The sequence below is a fragment of the Callithrix jacchus genome, chromosome 11 (genome assembly GCF_049354715.1).
Source record: "Callithrix jacchus isolate 240 chromosome 11, calJac240_pri, whole genome shotgun sequence".
Taxonomy (NCBI): Eukaryota; Metazoa; Chordata; class Mammalia; order Primates; family Cebidae; genus Callithrix; species Callithrix jacchus.
Window position 1 is genome coordinate 122,975,082 of NC_133512.1, and position 20,952 is coordinate 122,996,033.

Below are 20,952 nucleotides of genomic sequence, written 5' to 3' on the forward strand. Positions count from 1 at the left end.
AGAGATGGTGGAAGGTAAGAGTGAAACCTGGACTAAAAATCATGGGGATAAGTTGGAAGGATGTGTATACAAAACACACAGCATCCTGAAACACTGGCAGTCCTGGCTCTGCTCCTCACTAGTGTCCAACTATGGAAAGTCAGTTAATTCTCTATAGTCATTGAAAGGCTGTTTGCTAATTTAACCAGAAAATTATGTAACTATCTTGAGAGAGTAAGATTTCTCTAAAACTAGAAATCATCAGCTTTCACTAAAGGAAGTAAATGGATAATATATAAACTTAAATTCAAAATTATAAACATTTCATTTGAAGATGTCATAATAACTACCTAAGAAAGAGCTAAAGGAGTTAGAGTGTTTACTTTAGAAAAAAGTGCATTATAAACTGATTGTATATTTTACTTTAATAATAAAACATTAAAATTTTAAGTACATACACAAATGTATTGTTGACATTTTTAAAGTCTTTCAGTGACTGCCATTGTTTTCCAGACAAACAATGGCATATTGATCTCTTCATGATCTCATTCATGATTACGTCACCAGCTTCCTCTCACCCTTCTCTTTACCAACAAATCAGTAATTCCTTTTTTTTTCTTTTTTTTAATTGCATTTTAGGTTTTGGGGTACATGTGAAGAACATGCAAGATTGTTGCATAGGTACACACATGGCAGTGTGATTTGCTGCCTTCCTCCCCATCACCTATATCTGGCCTTTCTCCCCATCTCTCTAAATTTATTATATTTCTGAGGGGTGGGGATGGGGAGACTTCTGTATATTTTTCCAAGCTGTTCCATCTTCACCTAATCCTACCTCTTGAACACTGATAACTATTAGCCCTTCAAAATTCAGCTATACCAGGAAGCCTTCCCTAGGCCATTCAGTCTGCATTAAGTACACCTTCATTTTGCATCTATATCAACTCATGCATTTACTCATTCATAATTCATTTACCCAATAGATATGTGTTGATTGCTAGAATGGAAGCTCCATGAGAGTATAAAGTACCCACTCAACGGGCATACTTAACAGTGACTACTCAAACACCATCTGAATGAATGCCAGGCACTCGGGCAGATACAACATTTTCATGTACCTAGCTAGGGTTTTCAAGAAAACCTTGAAGGTACATGAAAATGTCTGCATCTGATTGGGTTTTACTGTAACCTCACTGAGAGTAAACTATCCTTTATCTGTGATTTCTCTCTGCCTAGAAGAGTGCCTACCACATAGAAGTGTTCAATAAATGTGTATTCATAGAATAATTATTATTCATGTCTCTATATTTTGAAAGAGCTGAGTAGTGGTATTTGTATTTTGTCAATTTAGCAAGTTAAATCTATGTTTCCAAGAGTTCCCTTCCTAGAATGGTTCCAGCTGAGGGCTGGGAATTTGCGTGAGATTTGGAAGGTGAAGGTGGAGAAGCAGGCATTGTGTTCATTAAGATGGTGCAGAACTGCGGGCATTGCCGCAGCCAGAGCACCTTGTCCTTGACCTGCTCACTCACTCCTCTGGCAAGAGTCAGCAATGATGCGACAGCACCACTAGCTTCCACCTGACCTCCTCGCTTCAGTCTCCAAGTCTCGGGCTAGGTGTTCATCAAGATGTGAAGGCACCAGCTTTATCTTCAGGTCACCCATGTTGTCAGAGCTGGATGCCATGAGTCAAATAGGGTTTCACTTTGCCCAAATGGGTTCTAATGTTTCCCCTAAGGTAACACTTTGTCCCCAGGGACTTACATGCCTTAACTTATCCTTCTTAGGTCCAGATTTCTTTCCCAACTACTTGTCCTGCTATAGTGACTTAGGGCCCACCACCGTAGGCAGGGGGGCCTTTTATACATTACTTTACCAGTTCTCTTTCACAATGATTAGTGAATTTTCTACGATCTCCAACCATCACTTTTTGGACATTTGTGTCTCAGATTCTCCCACAGTTATGTAAAGTTTTATTCCTATAATACATCTTCTATTTCATCATTCATAGTGATTCTCCTTCCACAATCAAACTATAAGTAAGATATCAGATCTGAGAGTATGTATGAAATTCTGAGAAGCTTTTATCGAAAAACAAAAGGTGTTTTTAAAAAGCAAAAGAATCAGATTCAGAGCAGATTTGTATATTCTCACGTGTCCAAAAAGTTTTGAATTGATTTGAAGTTTTTGAAACAGTAGGACCTATAAGCAAGGTGACATCCACAAATTTTAATGACTCTAAACCACCTAAGGGTGGCATTTATATGTATCCATTTATTGCTTTCCAGATAAAATCCAAGAGACAGTGATCTAGGATAATTAAAATGGGTTGGGGAATAAATGAAATCATAAGAGTTTTTTGACTAACCTCGCCACCTTCAACCAAACATTGTATACTATTTCAGTTCAAAATGTCAGACAGAATCTATTTATTCAGCTTCCCTTTCTCTGTGGATCTGAATAAGACTATAATAAAGTATCATCAAATATTATAAAAACACAATAATTAAAGGAACACGAGTAGGACAATCCCAAAACAGCTACTTCAAAAAATTTCTAGAACCTAGAAACTGAGAAAGAATGCCATCTGCTCAAGCTGTAGCAAAGACTAAGAAACAAAAGGTCTACGGTAGATATGGAAAATAGCTTTCTCAACAGAAATCTGGAGATGCTTCAGATCAGAGTCTGTAGGTGGAACTACGGGAAGGAAAATAGTAGAGCTAAAAACAGGGGATTACTTGAGGACCTGCATATGGAATAGACTCCTATCTTCTCATGCAAGATAACCTATAATCAGGCATTTCACTCTGGTGCCAGAAAGAAAAGCCTTCCTCCTCCTGATATTTGCCAAACGAAAATGTAGCTGGCTCACCTCCAGAATTCTCACTACACTGTAAAACCTCCAGTCCACAAATCTCTTTCACATGCAGAGAACACCATCAACTTTACAATACTCTTAGTCTTAGATATAAATGGGCAATGAATGAGCACCATATAACTGAGTAAATGCCGGAGCATAATATCAAAAGACCAAGATAAGTAGAAAAATAGACTCCTCATACATAGGGAGATAGCATTCAGGAAGCAGAAGAGAATGTTATAAACAACCTTAATTAGTGTTTAGTGAGTAGAAAATATTGTATCCAAAGATCAACATGAAGTTATGAATTTAAAAACAAAAACAGAACACAAGACTATACTTTTGGAAATTGAGTAATTTCCCAAATCAAAAAATTAATTGGAAGTTTAAAGATAAAATGTAGGCATTTTCCAAGGGTAAAAACAAAGGAAAACAACAAAAACAATAGAAAAAAATGTGAAAAAAAGATAATAAAAACTGATAATCAATCTACAAAGTCCAATTATTAGAAATGCTAAAGGGAAGAGAGGAAATTATCAAAGAACTGAAATAAGAAAATTCTCAAGATGTGAAAAGAGATGCATATCTTCATTCTGGTGGTGACTACCAGCTATAAAGTAGGATGAACTTTAAAAGAATCTGAGGAAAAATGGCATGTATTCACTCAGTAGAGGGTAGCAAATGTAAATGGATTAAATGTATCCGTGGAAAGATAGAGACTGACCTGTAAATATTAACAAAAGTAGGGTATAGTGGTAGTCGCATACTAGAAAATAAAATTTAAGGCGAAAAAAAAAAAAAGAATCACACCAGGACGCATTACTATGATACTTCAGAACTCCAAAGGCTAAAAGACTAAAAGTTCCAGAGACAGCTGGAAAAAGCAGGTTACATACCCAGGATTAGAATCAGAAACATTCCGTTCTTGTTTGTTTGTTTATTTGTCTGTTTTATTAGCAACACCAAAGAGTAGAACAGTGCCTTCAAGGTTCTGTGGAAAGCATTTTATTCACTTACAAATTGTCTATCCAGATGTCTTAGTACATTCTCTGCTGCTATAACAGAATGCCTGAGACTGTATCATTTATTAAAAAAAATAGAAGTTTAGTGAGGCATAGTGGCTCACACCTGTAATCCAAGCACTTTGAAAGGCAGAGGTGGGTGGATACCCTGAAGTCAGGAGTTGGAGACCAGCCTGGCCGACATGGCGAAAGCCTATCTCTACTGAAAATACAAAAAATTATCTGGGCATGGTGGTGGCTGCCTATAATCCCAGCTACTCGGGAGGTTGAGGCAGGAGAATTTCTTGAACCCTGGAGGTGGAGGTTGCAGTGAGCTGAGATCATGCCACTGCACTCCTACCTGTGAAACAGAGAGAGACTCTATCTCAAAAAAAAATAAAAATAAAAAATGAAGAAAAATGTATTGGACTCACAGTTCTGGAGGCTGGAAAGGCCAAGATAGATGACCTCCATCTGATGAGGGCCTTCTTGCTGCATCATCTCGTGGGAGAAGTCGGAAGGGCAAGAGAGCCGACCTAAGAGAGCAAGAAAGTAAGGAAGCCAGACTTATCCTTTTTATCAAGAACTCACTCCCAGGGTAACTACACCACTCCCACAATAATGGTGTTAATCCATTCATGAGGACAGAGCCTTAGTAACCTAATCACCTCTAAAAGGTCCCACCACACAACACTGTTGGATTGGAAATTAAGTTTTCAACACATGAACTTTGGGGAACACACTAAAACCATGGCATCAGCCAAACCATTTATCAAGTAAGAAAGTATGATACAGAACTTTTCAACCTGTGCACTGACAAATTGACCTCCCACACACCCATCCTTAGGAAGTTACTTGAGGAATGATGACAGGTAAGAGCGGTGTGAGGTAAATCCTTCTCATTCATACTAAGACATCATCAGAAAGTATCTGGGGTTGATAAATCAAGAAATAACAGTGTAGGCCGGGCGCGGTGGCTCACGCCTGTAATCCCAGCACTTTGGGAGCCCGAGGCGGGTGGATCATGACGTCAAGAGATCGAGACCATCCTGGTCAACATGGTGAAACCCCGTCTCTACTAAAAATACAAAAAAATTAGCTGGGCATGGTGGCGCATGCCTGTAATCCCAGCTACTCAGGAGGCTGAGGCAGGAGAATTGCCTGAACCCAGGAGGCAGAGGTTGCGGTGAGCCGAGATCACGCCATTGCACTCCAGCCTGTGTAACAAGAGTGAAACTCCGTCTCAAAAAAAAAAAAAAAGAAAGAAATAACAGTGTATGTGATTTATTTGAAGATATGGGACTAATCATCAGAATAACTAAAAACTGAATTTGTAAAAGTGGCAAATTCTAGAGAGTGATATCAGGTGCAGGGTAAATATTTCAGTACCATTTAATTTTTCTTAGCCGTGTGTTGGGGGAAGCAGCAAAGGAGAAAAGACTTATAGTGTCCCTACATAAACTTGTTACATGTATAAAAGAAATCAGGAACAACAAAGTGCAGAAGACTTCAGCAGGCCTCTGGGGAGGAAGGTCTCTCCATGCCTCATGTTCTGGTGCAGGGTGACCGAGGCTCTGTTATGAACATTGGCTCAAGGATGTAAAACCCCTTCATAGCCAGATTTGTAGGCTCCTTGTAAGGCCTGAGTTCCCCCAGCTGCACACAGATAATAGGCTAAAGATAACCACATGTTCTTATTTGGGGAAACTCCCAAACTGCCACTGTTATCAATCTTTAGAATGACACACCAGTTCCCGCTCACTGATTCACTTCCAGCTCACTAATTCATCCCACCATCACTCCACCCCTACTCTATAGATCAACGTGATTGTGACCAATAAATAGTGTGAGAGACCAGAGCTAGGGGCCTTCACTGTCTCTTCCAGTAATAAGTGATAGCCCTCTGGTCCCACTTTCTCTCTTAATATTTTTTTCAATCCTTTGTCATCACCAAATTCGGGGTACCCATGGGTGATATAGAGGCTGGCTCCCCACAGCCATGTAGTAGTTTTAATGTGTTACCACAGATAGTTAAAACATTCTGTTTGATTTTTCTCTAATATTAACTATAAACACTATGGTAGGCAGAATAGTGACACCCTAATGTTTTCCACATCCTATGAATATGTTATCTTACATAGAAAAGGAAACTTTGCAGATGTAATTAAGGTAAAGGACTCTGAAATGGGGAGAGTAGCCTAGCTTATCCAGGTGTACTTAATGTAATCACAATGACCTTATAAGTGGAAGAGGGAGGCAGAGGCAGAGAGTCGGAGGGATCCAGTGTTGCTGGCTTTGGAGATGGAAGGAGATTCCCAACAAATGTGGGCAACTTCTAGAAGCTGGAAAATGAAAGGAGTAGCCACTCCTCTAGAGACTCCAGAAAGAACTTCAGTCCCATTTACAGCCTGATTTGAGCCCAGTGAGACCCATATCAGACTTCTGTTCTACAGAACTGTGAGATTATACGTTCTTGTGTCAAGTCCCTGAGTTTTTAGTGATTTGCCACAAAAGAATCACATTTGTAGCAAATCAAAAAGCAACAAAAGAAAACTATTACATAGACTTAATTCCTTTTGGTGTTGTCTCATCTTAAAGGAAATTATTTGCCTTTCAGCTTTTTATAATCAAAACGTTAAAAAAGGATAGCAAGATAGACCTTTGCTTTTCCTGTTTCATCGGTAAATAGAATGAATATACTGGTTTGTCTTTCCTTGTACTCCTAATGTTTCTGATATTCCCTTTTCCAAGTCTCAGTAAGTTACACCTGGGTATATTTAGGGATAAAGATAAGCTACTCCTAGTAGAAGAAGCTTTTGTGCTTTAATATTTCAAAATATTTCCAGAAGCCATTCTTTGTGGAGTCATATGTTAGGGTTTTGCTTTTCTGTTCACATTTATGAAACACACACACATACAAAAAAAAACCAGTAAACTTTCTAATTATATTCCTTAGTTATAATCACTATTTTTAAAGTACCATCCTTTAAATTATGTCAGCTACATTCTATTATACTATTATTACGTGTAGTCTGTAACTTCAGGATAGTTCTATACAGTAACCAAGAAGGTTCATTAGGCTTCAAATCTTAATGTTGGTCTGTATTTGAAATCCTAGAAAGTTTTATTTTTTATTATTTTTTAAAATAAGTGTTTTGTGGTCCACCAAATAGTGAATACTTTGGTTTATAACCCTGAAAGTGATAATAAATGTATCCAACCATCTCTCTTTCTGTCGGTTAGTCTTTGCCACATAACAGAGGCTGCATAGTGCAGCCAGAGAACTAAACTGGGACTCAAGATGTCTAAATCCAAAATAAGGTAGCTCTAAGCAACCAATCAATTGTATGGCCTTGGACAAGTCACTTCATGACTCCCGAGCATAATTTTTTCTTAAGCAATATAAGGTTTGACAAGATCAATGCTTTCCAAGGTATCTACAATAGCCAATGGCAGGTCTGTGATCATGGAGCAGAGAAGGCTCTCTGTCACACCAAAATCCAAAGGAATTAACCAGTCACCAGGTCCTTGTGCCATTCAGAATTCAGCATCAACAATGTGTTTGATCCTCTGACTCTGTCTTTTACTGGAGACCTTTGCTGCTTCCACATTTACCTGGACACATTTTATTCTCTCCAAACCCAAAAAAACAATCAGTCAATGAAAACAATATCTCAAGCAACTCTGATTTGCTGAGCAGGCTAAAATGAAGATATTCCAATTATTCATCCATTACAGTTTACCTTCCAATGACTTCTCCCTGCTCATATTTTTCAAAAGTTCCAAATACGTATTTCCTCACTGACCTCATTTTGCAAGAGAAACTATAATGTAATACTGACTATAATATTTTAGTTATTTGAGCTCTTTACACTTTCTTTCCAAAGTACTGGGTTATTCTAACAATATACTATAAATGACCAAATATTTAGGAAATAAGTTTAAAATATATTCAATAAGCAGAAATGGGCCATCACCTTTTAATCAAAACTTTCTTGATGAATAAAAGGTTAAAAAATTATATTACAAATAGTGAAGGTTATCGAAAGCTGTCCCAAAACAATTACTTATATTCTAGGTATATTCACTTCAAAATGGAAAGACACAGCATATGCAAGAGTCAAAACAGCCACAAAGTGCTCACTTTTTCTTAACTATATCTCAGCTAGAGGAGGTAAGAACAGCATAACCCAGGCAGAGGAAAAGGAACATGTTCAGATCCCTGGTCATCTTTTATTCTACAGATTGATTCAAGATATCTTCAAATAGGGCCTTATTTTCTTATTCACTAATGCGTCTTAGTAATGACCTTTAGCTTCTTATTTCACTTCTGATTTCAGTCTATGTCCTTTCTTTCCTGTTCTCTCAGTTTCGGTTTCTCTATGTACAAAAACTGCTTACACATCTACCACCTCTCTCATCTAGGTGTTCATCCGTATTATCTACAGATCTCTTTTAACTAAATAAATTCCTTGTATCTGAAAAGAATGTTCCAGTACATCCAGGAATTAATTAAAGAAATATCTAATACTGCAAAAATTAGACAGAAATCTTGCCCTCACAAAGTTCAGAATTTAGAGGAAACATAACAAAAATAATAATGTTCGTAAATGCTCTGCAAAGTGAGTTTTCAAGTACCCTATCAATGTTTGGTAGGTTCCCATAAACTGATATAGGTACAACAGGAAATTACACTTGGAGTAAGTCTTCTTGGTCCAAATATCTCATCATCAAAGGTACACCACACCCTGAAGTTGGAAATACCACTATTCCATCTGTCTCCCAAGTCTCAAAATACAGCAATAATATCTGACATGTCCTTCATTTTCCATATATATTAATTACCATATTGTTCACTTTCTACTCTGAAAATACCATATGAAAACACAATGGAAATGGCTCAGAAGAAAGATTATTTCCTATTCACTGATAAAAGTCTAAAATATTTAGATTTAGTCTCTGTAAACTGCTTACATGAGATATCTAGAAGATTGTAAATATATCCCCCATTATATTATATTTAGCTCAATAGAAGATGAAATGCAAAGAGGTTCCTTTAAAATAAGCCCATTAAGCAGGCTGTCTTGTTTTTTAATAAGCCAAACACTATATTTATATGTTCTAAACGGCAATTAACTCATTTAAAAGATTGTTTAGCATTTCAGGCAGTTTATCCCTATAATATCATCTTTCTTGATATCAATTTTGGTTCCATTATAATGTGTCTATTTTTAGTGAAGTAACGATGAAACATTTTCTGTTGATCCTCTTTCCCAGAAGGCTGAAAAATTTTGTCTGATTGCCTAGGTCTTTTTCTAAGCCTTAACATCCAATAACGACATTCTCAGAAAAAAAAAAAATGAAGTGATTAAATGAAAGAAAAAATGAATCCACTTTTTCTATCATCATTACAGTTTTATTTTTCTAAATCAAGTACTCTAGACATTCACTTCAGGCGTCTCAGAAGCTTTCACTAAGCAATCCATTTGACAAGGATATGTTTTCATTTCTTTACCCTCTAACATAATTATATGGTTTTGGCATATATGTACTTATCTTCACCTTCTCTAAACTGCAATTCTCTTTTCCTCTCTACGAGTGAAAGCATGGATTTTGATCAAGATACACCTAGGTTCCAAGCCTGGTTCTGTCATTCCTAGGCTAGATAATCTTGGGCAAGTCACTAAGATAATCTTGGGCAAGTCACTCCCCAAGTCCTCTTCATCTGGAATACAGAGATTGTAACACTTCTTAGCAGGGTTTCTCGACCTTGGCGATGTTAACATTTTGTATCAGATAATTGTTTGTTGTAAGGAGCTGTTCTGTGTATTGTAGGATATTTATCAGCATCTTTGATCTCTTCTCACTAGATGCCAGTACATCCTCTGGTTGTAAAAATTGAAATTCTCTCCAAACATTGTCAAATGTTCCCTGGGGGGAAAATTTTTGAGAACCATTATTTGATGGGATTGTTGATTAATTAAACTTGTCAAATACTGGTTTAAATGTTTAATATTTAGATTTTAATGTGTGTTAAATGAAATTATATATGTCAATAATCTGGCACACTTTGACACATAATGTGTACAGAATAAATGTAATTGTTTTTGCTAATAGACCTGAATTCTCAATAACAACAACTTTGTACTGCATAAAAAGAATGAGAAATTACAGAGAATAAAAGACTATTGTTGGGGAAAGATTTGGTCACCATTCAGAAGAAAAATAATTTAGTGTTAGTTTGATTAGAATAAGAAGCTTTTGGTTGTACCTGTTTCAAGGGCAGGAAAGGTGGGGAAACCCTAAATAACTTAAAGCATTCAATTCAGCAGATATCAATTTCAACACTGACTGGCATTTTATTTTTTCATCTTATAAACATATAACCACTGGAACATCAAACTAAATTGAAGCCTTAATTTCCAAGTGGTTGATCTTGCAGAAAGGGTTCAGCATTGGGAGACACACAGACCTGGATTCAAATCCAAGTGCTATATTTATTGCTCCAATACCTTAGGAATATCTCTAACTATTCTGACTCTCTTTCCTCATTTGCAAATTAGTAAACAATGACAGAAATTCCAATTGATAATGTTCTATGAGTAACCAGTGGGATAAGACAAGGAGGTGGAAGATAGTGATAGTGATGATCCTGACCCTATGTAGGCCTGGGCTAATAAACATATTTGTGTCTTCATTTTTAACAATTTTTTAAAATTAAAAATAGGAAAAAAAGCTTGTAGAATAAATATATAAAGAAAAAATACTTCTATATGACTGTACAATGTGTATTTTCAGCTATTACTACAAAAGAATCAAAAGTTTTTTAAATTAAGTTTAAAAATAAAAATGTTACAGTAAGTTAAGGTGAATTTATTTCTGAAGAAATAAATGTTTTACAAGTATAGCTTAAGAAAAAAATATGTATAGCTTAGCATAAGTATACATTGTTTATAAAGTCTAGAGTAGTAGACAGCAGTGTCCTATAATTTCATTTAATACACATTAGCATCTAAATATTTGCACATTCATTAGCACATTCATTTGCCACTCGCTCATTGGCTCACCCAGAGCAACTTCAAGTTCTGCAAGTTCCATTCATGTTAAGTGTACCTTTTAAATCTTTTATACTTTATTTTTAGTGCACCCTTCCTATGTTTAGGTATGTTTGGGTACACAAATACCATTGTGTTACAATTGCCTGCGGTATTCAATACAGTAACCTACTGCTGTACAGGTCTCTTTCCTAGGAGCCACAGGGACCATGCAGCCTAGGTGTGTAGCAAGCTACACCATCTAGGTCTGTGGAAGCACATGCTATGATGTTCACACAATGATGAATGAAATCACCTTATGACACATTTCTTAGACTGTATCTCTATCATTAAGTGATGGATGATCATGTACTATTGTTATTATTATTATTATTATTAAATCTTTCTTCTTTTCGTCTTCCCTTCCTTTACCTTTCTATCAACTCCTGTATCACTTCTCCTTTCTGACCGTAATAGCTTCCAAAGGCAGTGCTGTCAACTTCAGTCATTCCTCAGACTGTTGTTCAACATTCCATCATCTGGGGCAAGACAGCAATTAGGAACACAAGAACTTTCTTTTCCTAAATTTGCAGCTGCCAAAATACAATTAATTGACTAATGTATCCTTTTTCTTATTCGAAATGCAGTAATTGTTAAACACTAAAATGTTCCCAACATTTTGAATAGTTTGAAATCTACAGAAAACCTAAAGGAATACTACAGTAAGTGCTCAAATAACCTTTGCTAGATTAACCAGTTAACATTTTGCCATCTTGGCACCCTCTTTTCTCCTTGCTCTGTTGATCTCTCTTCTCCCTCCACTTCTAAATATTTAAGTATGAATTTCCAAAACTAAAAACATTCTCAAATTTACATATTGCTGTTATCATACCTAAGAAAACATAACAATAACTAAATAGTATCATCTAATATGCATTATCAACTGTATATTCCACCTAAGCAGGAATGTTCTAGAGGAAACTAATAAACTGTCAGTTCTATTACCATCTGATTACAATGGGAAGAGTTCATCCTCCCCAAAAAATCTGCAAAAGTATAATCTAAAAAGCAGTAGGGACTACAGCAAGAGGGTAGTCCAGGCATCTGAAAATGTATTCCATTTTCAATAAATTTATCTTAATATCTTAAATTTCATACTAAATTTGCATGTAAATATGCATATAAATGATAAATTCTTTCATTTATTTTATGCTGAAATAATATACACCTATTAGTGGCTTATAAGACAATAGATTGGGAAATGTATTTCCTTTTAGCCAACAAAGATGTATGTTTACTTATATATGCTTTATGTGACATATAAAATCAAGAGAGTGGAAATGTAAATAGAGTAACTCTGAACCGAAATACATCAGTTCAAATTACATAACAGAATCACTTTAACTTAACCACATACCTTAAATTTGAAATAGGTAAAAGGTTTGACTACAGTGTGTCTACAAAAATTAGCCAACTTTCATTTATAACTTTACTCAGAAATCTGTTTTCATTTACAGATTTACAGATTGATTTTTCTTTAGTGCCAAAGGAAAAAAGTCTCAACATATATCAGACAAGAAAGAAAAGTGATTAAAAACTTACAACAGTCTAAGATAAATATCATACAAGAAAAAAAAAAGTTATAATAACCAAATAGCTAGGGCTCAACTGCTTACAAAGCAAGTTTATTTTTATCACAAGAGAGTAATTCATTTACGGGTCATTTGCAAATCCTTAACAGAGTATGGGAGAAAAGATGAAAAATAAGCTGGTAAGTCTCAAATGTTCTCACATTCCTGTGAGTCTGTTAGCTTTAAGGGGAGGATTATAAATGACCCTAGTGAATAGAATGTAGATTATCTTTATTTTCTTATCAGATTTTTTTACTTTTTTGGGAGACATGTAGAAGTGTCCTATTTAGAAAAGCTTTTTGGATGTTACATTGCCTACAGCAATATAAAACTGGTTGCTTACTTGAATTTTTCATTTCAATCTTTGTTAAACATTAAATCTTTTATTAAATAAATATTTTGTTCAAAATTTGCCTAAAAGAGTCAAAATATAAATATTTGTTTCTAGGCAGGGGACTGTGGCTCACAGCTGTAATCCCAGCATTTTGAGAGGCTGAGGTGGGCAGATTGCTTGAATTCAGGAGTTTGTGACTGGCCTAGGTAACATGATGAAACCCCCTATCTACTAAAAATATTAAAAAATTAGCTGGTCGTGGTGGCACGTACCTGAGTTTTAGTTACTTGAGAGGCTGAGGTGGGAGGATCACGGGAGCTGGGGACATCAAGGCTGAAATGAGCTGAGATCACAGCACTGAACTACAGCCTGGGTAACGGGAGTGAGACCCTGTCAATAAATAAATAAATAAACAAATAAATAAATAAAATATTTGTTTCTCATCTTTTTTCCCCCAGGAGTATGAGATGTGTTGAGATGAGTAATAAATTGGAGTCAGATTATACAGGGCCTTGTGAGCCATTCTAAAGAGTTGTGAAGGTAATAGACAGTGAGAGTGGAGAGAAAAGGACATATGTGAGGGACATTTTCCAAAGAGAACCACTGGTCTTTAAAACTGATTAGATGTAGTGAGTAAAGCAAGAGATGTAGTAGAGAAAAACTCCAAGAGGGATGGGTGGTGAAGCCTTTATCTGAGACTAAGAACACAAAACAAGTTTTCGGATGTCCTCTGAATAGGAAAACAGGGGAAGAGAGGTAATACAGAGTGAAATAATGACTTCGTTTTTAGAAACCTTGAGTCGACAGCACCTGTGGAACAAGATGAAAATAGCTGATAGGATACTAGATATGTGAATCTAAGTTTGCAGTGGTAACAATCATGGGTTTTTGTTTACTGCCAGCTTCTGTGCTAAGCATTTTGTGCGCTGGAGACGAAGTTGCTAACTCCTAAATATCTGTTCTCCCTCAACAATGACATTTATCTATACTAATCTCCTTCATCTATACTAATAGAACCCATGATTAGTGGCTGGATATAGTTTTAGCTGGAACCAAGACTATGCTTTCCAGCCTCCCCAGTGCCTAAGGGTCACCATGCCACTAAGTTCTGACCAGTGGGCTGGGGGTGAAAGTGCAACTTCCAGGTACTGTTCTCAAGAAAGAACCTTCTTATCCTGCCTGGTAACTAGAATGCAGACCATTGTCTAGCTAGACAGCTAGAATAGGCATATACATACTTAGAAATGTAAGTCATATACAATAAAGCATCCAGATGAGATGAGATCTGGATACCAGAAACTGAGTGGCACCATGCCAGTTCAAGACATGTACTAGAAATTATTAATGAGAGAAAAATAATTTGTCTCTTTAGACCACTAATATTTGAATGTTTTGCCTTTTAAAAGAAAACCAGATTATAACTTTGACACATGTTATCTAAATTCACATTAACAATACTAGTTGATGAATACTCTCATTATCTCACTTTAGAAATGAGACAATGAGAAGCCACGATAAAGTTTTGTCCAAGGTCATACAAACAGAAAGCAGAGTGGCTAGCATTTAGTCAAAGCAATCCGATGGCAGAGGCCATGCTCATGATCACCAAACTTAAAGTATCTAGCCTCTGACCTCTCCAAAGCAATCCCACACACACGAAAATTTGTCTTTTCTTTGTTTAACATTTGATTAAAGTATAATATATGTAGAAAAAAGTGCACTTTTATTTCTAAATGAGGAACATATTCAATCAAATTGTTATTTTGTTTCCAACCTAAATTCTTCCTCATGTTTTACATACTCATTTTTCCCTTATCCCCAGATAAAGGCCACAGAGGCACAGTCTTTTTCATGTTTATTTTATGACCTAGAAACATTATTAAAGTTCTCTGGCAACTTCTCTTTTGCAGGCTAAATATAACCCTGAGTCTTTATGCCTTTCTTTTAGACTTAATATCCCAAACCCTTGAATTATTCCCACTCTAAATCTTTGCAGATTCTTTAATGCCTCTCAATCTTTTACCTAAGTACTATTTGTGGTTGCAAATTTGGCAGCATATGGGGCTTGAGAATGAGTTTTTTCACCGCACTTTCCAAATACCAGGCCAGGATTCATGCATTAGCCCACCCACCCCCCACCATATTTGAGAAGATTTAAATCCTTGATAAGTTAAGAGGTTCTTTCTGTTTTCAAGGACAAAGAGAGTTTTGTGTCATTGCCGAAAGCCGACGTGAATAACTTGAAAACAAAGGGTCTGTCAATTACAACCTACTCTTTATGTTTTCAGAATTTGTTTTTGGCTAGCCATAATCCAATAAAATTTATCTGTGGTCAAGGAGAGCATGGGAAAGAGCAGTGCCATAGTTCTTTCTGGGACAACCCCAGTGGATAAGCAGACAGGAATGGGTACACCATCCTAGAGAGGTAAATTCAGAGCAAGACGATTACTATGGGTTACGTCTGAAGAGGAATGAGCTCAGGCAAAACAGCTTGCTATCACAGACAGCCAAAAAAAAATTGGATGCCCAAAATGCTCAGATTCAAAAGAGAGATATATATTATTGTGAAATCCCAAAGCAGTTTTAAGAGAATTTATTTCTGGATATTCTCTTTTGCAAGCCAAATATAACCCTGAATCTTTATGCCTTTCTTTATAGTCTTAATACCCCAATGTTACTGGTGGCAGAGATCCAAGTTACCCCGAATTACCAGCAGCGAATCCATAGGCGTCCATAGCAACTTCAGTCCTTGCCTCCTCAGAAGATAGAATTCGAGCGAGGGAATAAAGCAGAAAGAGAGACCAAGACAAATTTCAGAGCAGGAGTGGAAGTTTAAAAAGGCTTTAGAACAGGAAAGAAAGGAAAATTCACTTGGAAGAAACTCAAGCACATCCCTGAAGGTCCAACAGAGAAAAAGAGAAAAAAGAGGGGTCTTTGGCCTTAATCTTTATATGCTCTCCTCTTTCCATGATTCTGCCTTAGGGTGCGCTTCCCGCATGCGCAGTGCTCTCCTTACCCTTTGGAACTGCGCATGCCAAGCAGTGTGTTTAGGAAGTTAGTTACACGCATGCCCATCTGAGTCTTGCTTCCCTTTCCTAGTGGTGTGTATCCGAATGTCATGCTTTGCCATTTTTGTCTCTTAAAGTGCATGCCCACGAAATTGCTTCTCCCTGGGGTCTGCATTTAATTAACAATTATGACGTTAACAGGCCTGAACCATCACCAGACATTCCTGTGGGTTGGGGGAGAGTCCTCTCCTGTCCCGCTCATGCCTATCTACCTGTAACACAAACACTAAATTATTCCCACTCCACAGTGGGAAAAGATTCTTCTCCCAATCTTTTACCTAAGTACTGTCGGTGTTTGTGAATTTACCAGTATATATGGCTTGAGAATGAGTTTTTCACATTACTTTCCTTGTTTCAGAAAAGAAAAATGTCTTTTGGTATGGAGTCCTCTTAGAGGTAAAATTATTTTCAATTGACTTTTGGAAGGTTCCAGAAGTAAGGAAGATTAGAGGAAAGTTGAAATTCATCAACACTGTAAACTAATTTCAGGGAATAAATAAACTTACAGGGAAATAAACAATAGGGAGTATCATTATATACAAGCAGACAAATAATGCAAAAGATTTGTATATTCTGAGACACTATCATTAGAAATTACGTTTTGTTTATTTGTTTAATATAGTGGTGGGAACATGAAATTCAGACCCAGCCTCGTCTCTACAAAACAAATACACAAAAAACTAGCCAGGTATTGTGGTGTAGTCCCAGCTTCTTGGTAAGCTGAAGTGGGAAGATTGCTTGAGCCAAGGAGGCAGAGGTTGCACTAAGCTGTCATCGCACCACTGCACTGCAACCTGGACAACAGAGTTGGACCCTGTCTAAAACAAAACAACAAAACTTTAGACTCAGTAGTCTTGTGCTTCACACGATGAAAAATTTTCTCTAATAAATCGGAACTACTGGAAATAAGTTTTAAAAAGGCTATTAGCCCAATGGAAAGGGATTCGAACAGATAGTTCACAGAAGAAAAACAAATAGTTCTTCTCTACAAAAAAATTCTCTATAATGCCCCACTGCACTTATAATATGATAAGATCATTGAAAATTAAAACTGCAATTAGATACTATTTTTACCCTACTAGATTGGCATATTTTAAAAAGCATAAGACATATTTTGGCAAGGGTGTATGGAAATAGACCATTTCCTAATTGCTAATGAGAGCGCAAATTGACGCAATTTCTTAGGCGGACAATTTGGCAATATCTATCAGAACTACAGATGTACACATCCTTTTACCTAAAAATGTAACAGCCTCTCTTCTTAAAATGTATCATTAACATATATATTCCTACACAAGTAATGACTTATGTTTAAGGCTTTTATATTGTAGCTTTTTTTTTTTATCATGACAAAGGATTTAAAACCATTTCAATGCCTATCAGTAGGGACCTTGGTGAAATAAGTAATGATTCCCTTAATGTAATACCATTAAGCTGTTTTTCAAAAACACTGATGATGAGTTCTTTACGTATAGATCTGAAATAATTTCTACACAAAATTAATAAGTGAAAAAATAAGATACAGAATAAAGTATACAGCATATTAGTATTGGCATTGAAATGGTATGGGGGCTTCTATTCACCTGTATATGGAATAAATATAAGCATATAGTGTATGCTTGTATTGAATGCCTCTACCTGAACAGCCAAAAATTAATATTTTACTAATAACATTATCCCGGAAGGAATATGAGTGGATGGAGGACAGATATTACAGGAGGTTTTTCTCTGCATAGTCTTTGTACCTGATAAATGTTAAAGATTTGAAAGTATTGCATATTTTCAAAATTAAATTAAAGCTAAATTTTAAAATAAATCTACACTTGTGCCCAGCCTCCCTAGAGTTATGCACCAACAACTGGAATGCTTCAGCCAGGTATAGACAGACACAGCTTTATAGAATGTATCAATATGAACAGACCTTGGAGAATGGATAGGACTTGCCCAAGTAGGAGGGGTCCAAAGGAGGCTATTGAAGATAATGAAAAGAAATAAGGTTGGAAAAACAGATCACTATTTGATCTTGATTGCTGAGCTAAGGAGCTGGGTTTTCTGCAATAGGTCAGAGCAATCCTTTGAAGATTTTTGACCAAGGGAATAAAATCTTCACAGTACTGATTTAGGAGGGTTACACAGACCAGAGAAGGATCAAGAATTCTGGGGACATGAATTAGGTTGTGTTGGAATAGTCCTGGCCGAGGTGATAAAGGTCTGAATGAGGGTGGTAGTACTGAGAATGGAAAGGAGACAACAGATGATGAAAATGCTCTTAGAGAAATACTGGAGAATAAAATTAGACAGGACATAACAACTGCTGAATATGGGAGTTGAGAGATATTAAGGAGTCAAGGTTAGTATATTAGGAAAATAAGAAAACCCTAATGAAGTTCTCTCAATTGCAGTTAGATCCCCTCCTGCATGCACAAATACACTCAGTGCTTTTTGTCTTTCACAATATTTATTATTCAGTGTGGTGGTCACTGTTAACTTATCCACGTCCCTGACTTGACTGCAAACTGCTGAATCCTAAAGGCCATGTTCTGGTTGCGGCAGAGTTGCATAGCTATGGCATAAAAAGGCTCTGGCGTAACTAATACAAAAATGTTCATATGTGTGCAAAATGAAATGAAGGAAGAGAGAAAGGAAGTATTTGTTTTAGAGGGAGAGATGAGAAATGGAATTTCATCCATGGAGAATTGGAAGTAACACTATATTATTCAAAGTAATACATTTCTATTTTATTTAACCTTATTAATTTTTCAAAGGTCTCCTTTATTAGTGTCCACCCAGTGCAGCCCATAGTACTGGACATCCCAAACACACATTCTCAACTCCAGGTTTCTACTAAAAGACCATCTCTGTCCAGTCATAACTCCCTAGTCCCACCAGTGGAAAATTCATGTTCAGTATCCCTAATCCAAAAATCTGGAAGCTGAAGTGCTCCAGAATCTGAAACTTTTTGAGTACCAACATGATGCTCAAAGAAAATTCTCACTGGAGCATTTTGGCTTTGGATTTTCAGATAGGGATGCTCAACTGGTAAATAACACAAATATTCCAGAATCCAATAAAATCCAGAATCCCAAACACTCGTGGTCCAAAGCATTTCAGATAAGGAATACTCAACCTGTATTTACTTTACTAATGTGTTCAAAGGTTCCAGCAAGACTCCTGGAGAGCTATTTAGTAACAATAACTAAAGCCTTAAAATGTAGTATATTTGATCCTCCAACTGAAAGTTGAGGAGTGTATTACAGGTGAATAAACATGGTTGCTTAAAAAAGATGAAGGGAATGCTTACCACACAGAATTTTATAATAACAAAAGATTGTGAGGCTTGACTAACTGAATTACAGAATATCTATACAAAGGAATTATTTATAATCATCACAAATGATGCAAACTATCAAATGAAAATATGCTCTCTAATCAATGATAAGAACAAATTATAAATTACAAAAGGAACACAATATAATCTCCTTTGGTGATACTATAAGATTGTCCAAAGGCTATATAGTAAAACATTAAGGGTAGATAGCTCTAGGTTGCATTTGTGGATGGTATGCATTTGTTTTACTTTTTATTTTCTGCTGTCGATAAGCCACCCAGTCTATGGTACTTTGTTACAGCAGCCTCAACAGACTAAGACAGCCCTGATCAGTGAGCGCCTTTCACACAGCCAACGTGAAAGGAGCTTGGATTTTAAATGAGAAACAACTCCGCCACTAACAGTGTGTGTGCACTTTAGTAATCCACATTTTTCAGATAAGTATGAATTATAAAAATAGCCCTGTCATCACAAGATTGAGGATAAAATGAGAAAATGACTTAAAAAATTTAAGAAATGCCGGTGGCTCAAGCCTGTAATCCCAGCACTTTGGGAGGCCGAGGCGGGTGGATCACGAGGTCAACAGATCGAGACCATCCTGGTCAACATGGTGAAACCCCGTCTCTACTAAAAATTACAAAAAATTAGCTGGGCACGGTGGTGCGTGCCTGTAGTCCCAGCTACTCGGGAGGCTGAGGCAGGAGAATTGCCTGAACCCAGGGGGCAGAGGTTGCGGTGAGCCGAGATTGCGCCATTGCACTCCAGCCTGGGTAACAAGAGCGAAACTCCGTCTCAAAAAAATAAAAAATAAAAAATTTAAGAAATGTAATAACTAGGTGTTAAAGTATAAAATATATTATTTTTATTCCTGTTGATTAATTAAGTTTTACCATAAAATCAGCCCACTATAATCCCAGTACTTTGGGAGGCCAGAAAGGGTGAATCACTTGAGGCCTGGAAGGTCAGGAGTTTGAGACCAGCCTGACCAACATTGTGAAACCCCGTCTGTATTAAAAATACAAAAATTAGCCAGGCGTGGTGGTGGGTGCCTGTCATCCCAGCTACTCAGGAGGGTAAGGCAGGAGAATTGCTCAAACCCAGGAGGCAGAGGTTGTAGTGAGCCGAGATTGTGCCATTGCACTTTATCCTGGGTGATAGAGCAAGACTCTGTCTCAAAAAATAATAATATTAAATTAAATCATCCCCCAAAGCAGATTAGATTTAAGTAATTTCACATCATTGTAGTGTAAAAGGAAAGATCTTTCATTATGGGGGTATTAATGTACTTTCACTTGAAGTAGAAACAAATCCCACTGGCCCCTGCCTATCTATCTACCTCCAGAGCAGACTATGAGACAGACAACAGATCAGGGTAAGGTGAACAAAGAACCGCAGGTACTCTGTCCTGCTCTGCGTATAAATGACATCAGTTTTTTGGTTTAAGAGGATGGGACTTGGCAATCCTTGCATGCTGGCATCAAATCACATCCCCCCAGAGCTGCAAGCCTACTATGCTGTATACATCTCTCTCTCTCCAGAACTTAGCTTATGCTCATAATGACCAAAGCATTAACACTTTAGCCTAAACTGTGATTTAAGTGAGAGGACAAGATCCATGTATTCAGCTTTGTATCTGCAGTTCACAACAGAATAACTAGAATGCAGTAGAGGCTTAATAAATGTAACAAACAAGACATGATCCCAAAATTCATGAGACTTT

The 20,952-nt window shown here is 36.8% G+C and overlaps 1 protein-coding gene across 12 annotated transcripts in view; it reads right to left on the reverse strand.

The window, feature by feature from the left end:
- The window catches only part of LOC144578460 (uncharacterized), a 389,210-nt gene that overhangs the window by 359,861 nt on the left and 8,397 nt on the right, over positions 1–20,952 (reverse strand). For 11 of the 12 annotated variants that reach the window (XR_013524293.1, XR_013524292.1, XR_013524291.1 and 8 more), the window contains exons 2-4: positions 13,109–13,226; positions 11,304–11,410; positions 4,272–4,373 (exon numbers count right to left, since the gene is read on the reverse strand). Coding sequence is in view for 4 of the 12 variants with exons in the window: in XM_078343868.1 (XP_078199994.1) it covers positions 4,272–4,373; positions 11,304–11,380 (179 nt within the window). In the remaining 8 variants the exon portion in view is untranslated. Of the gene's footprint in view, positions 1–4,271; positions 4,374–11,303; positions 11,465–13,108; positions 13,227–20,952 lie in introns of all 12 variants that reach the window. The other variant, XM_078343870.1, reaches the window with a different exon arrangement.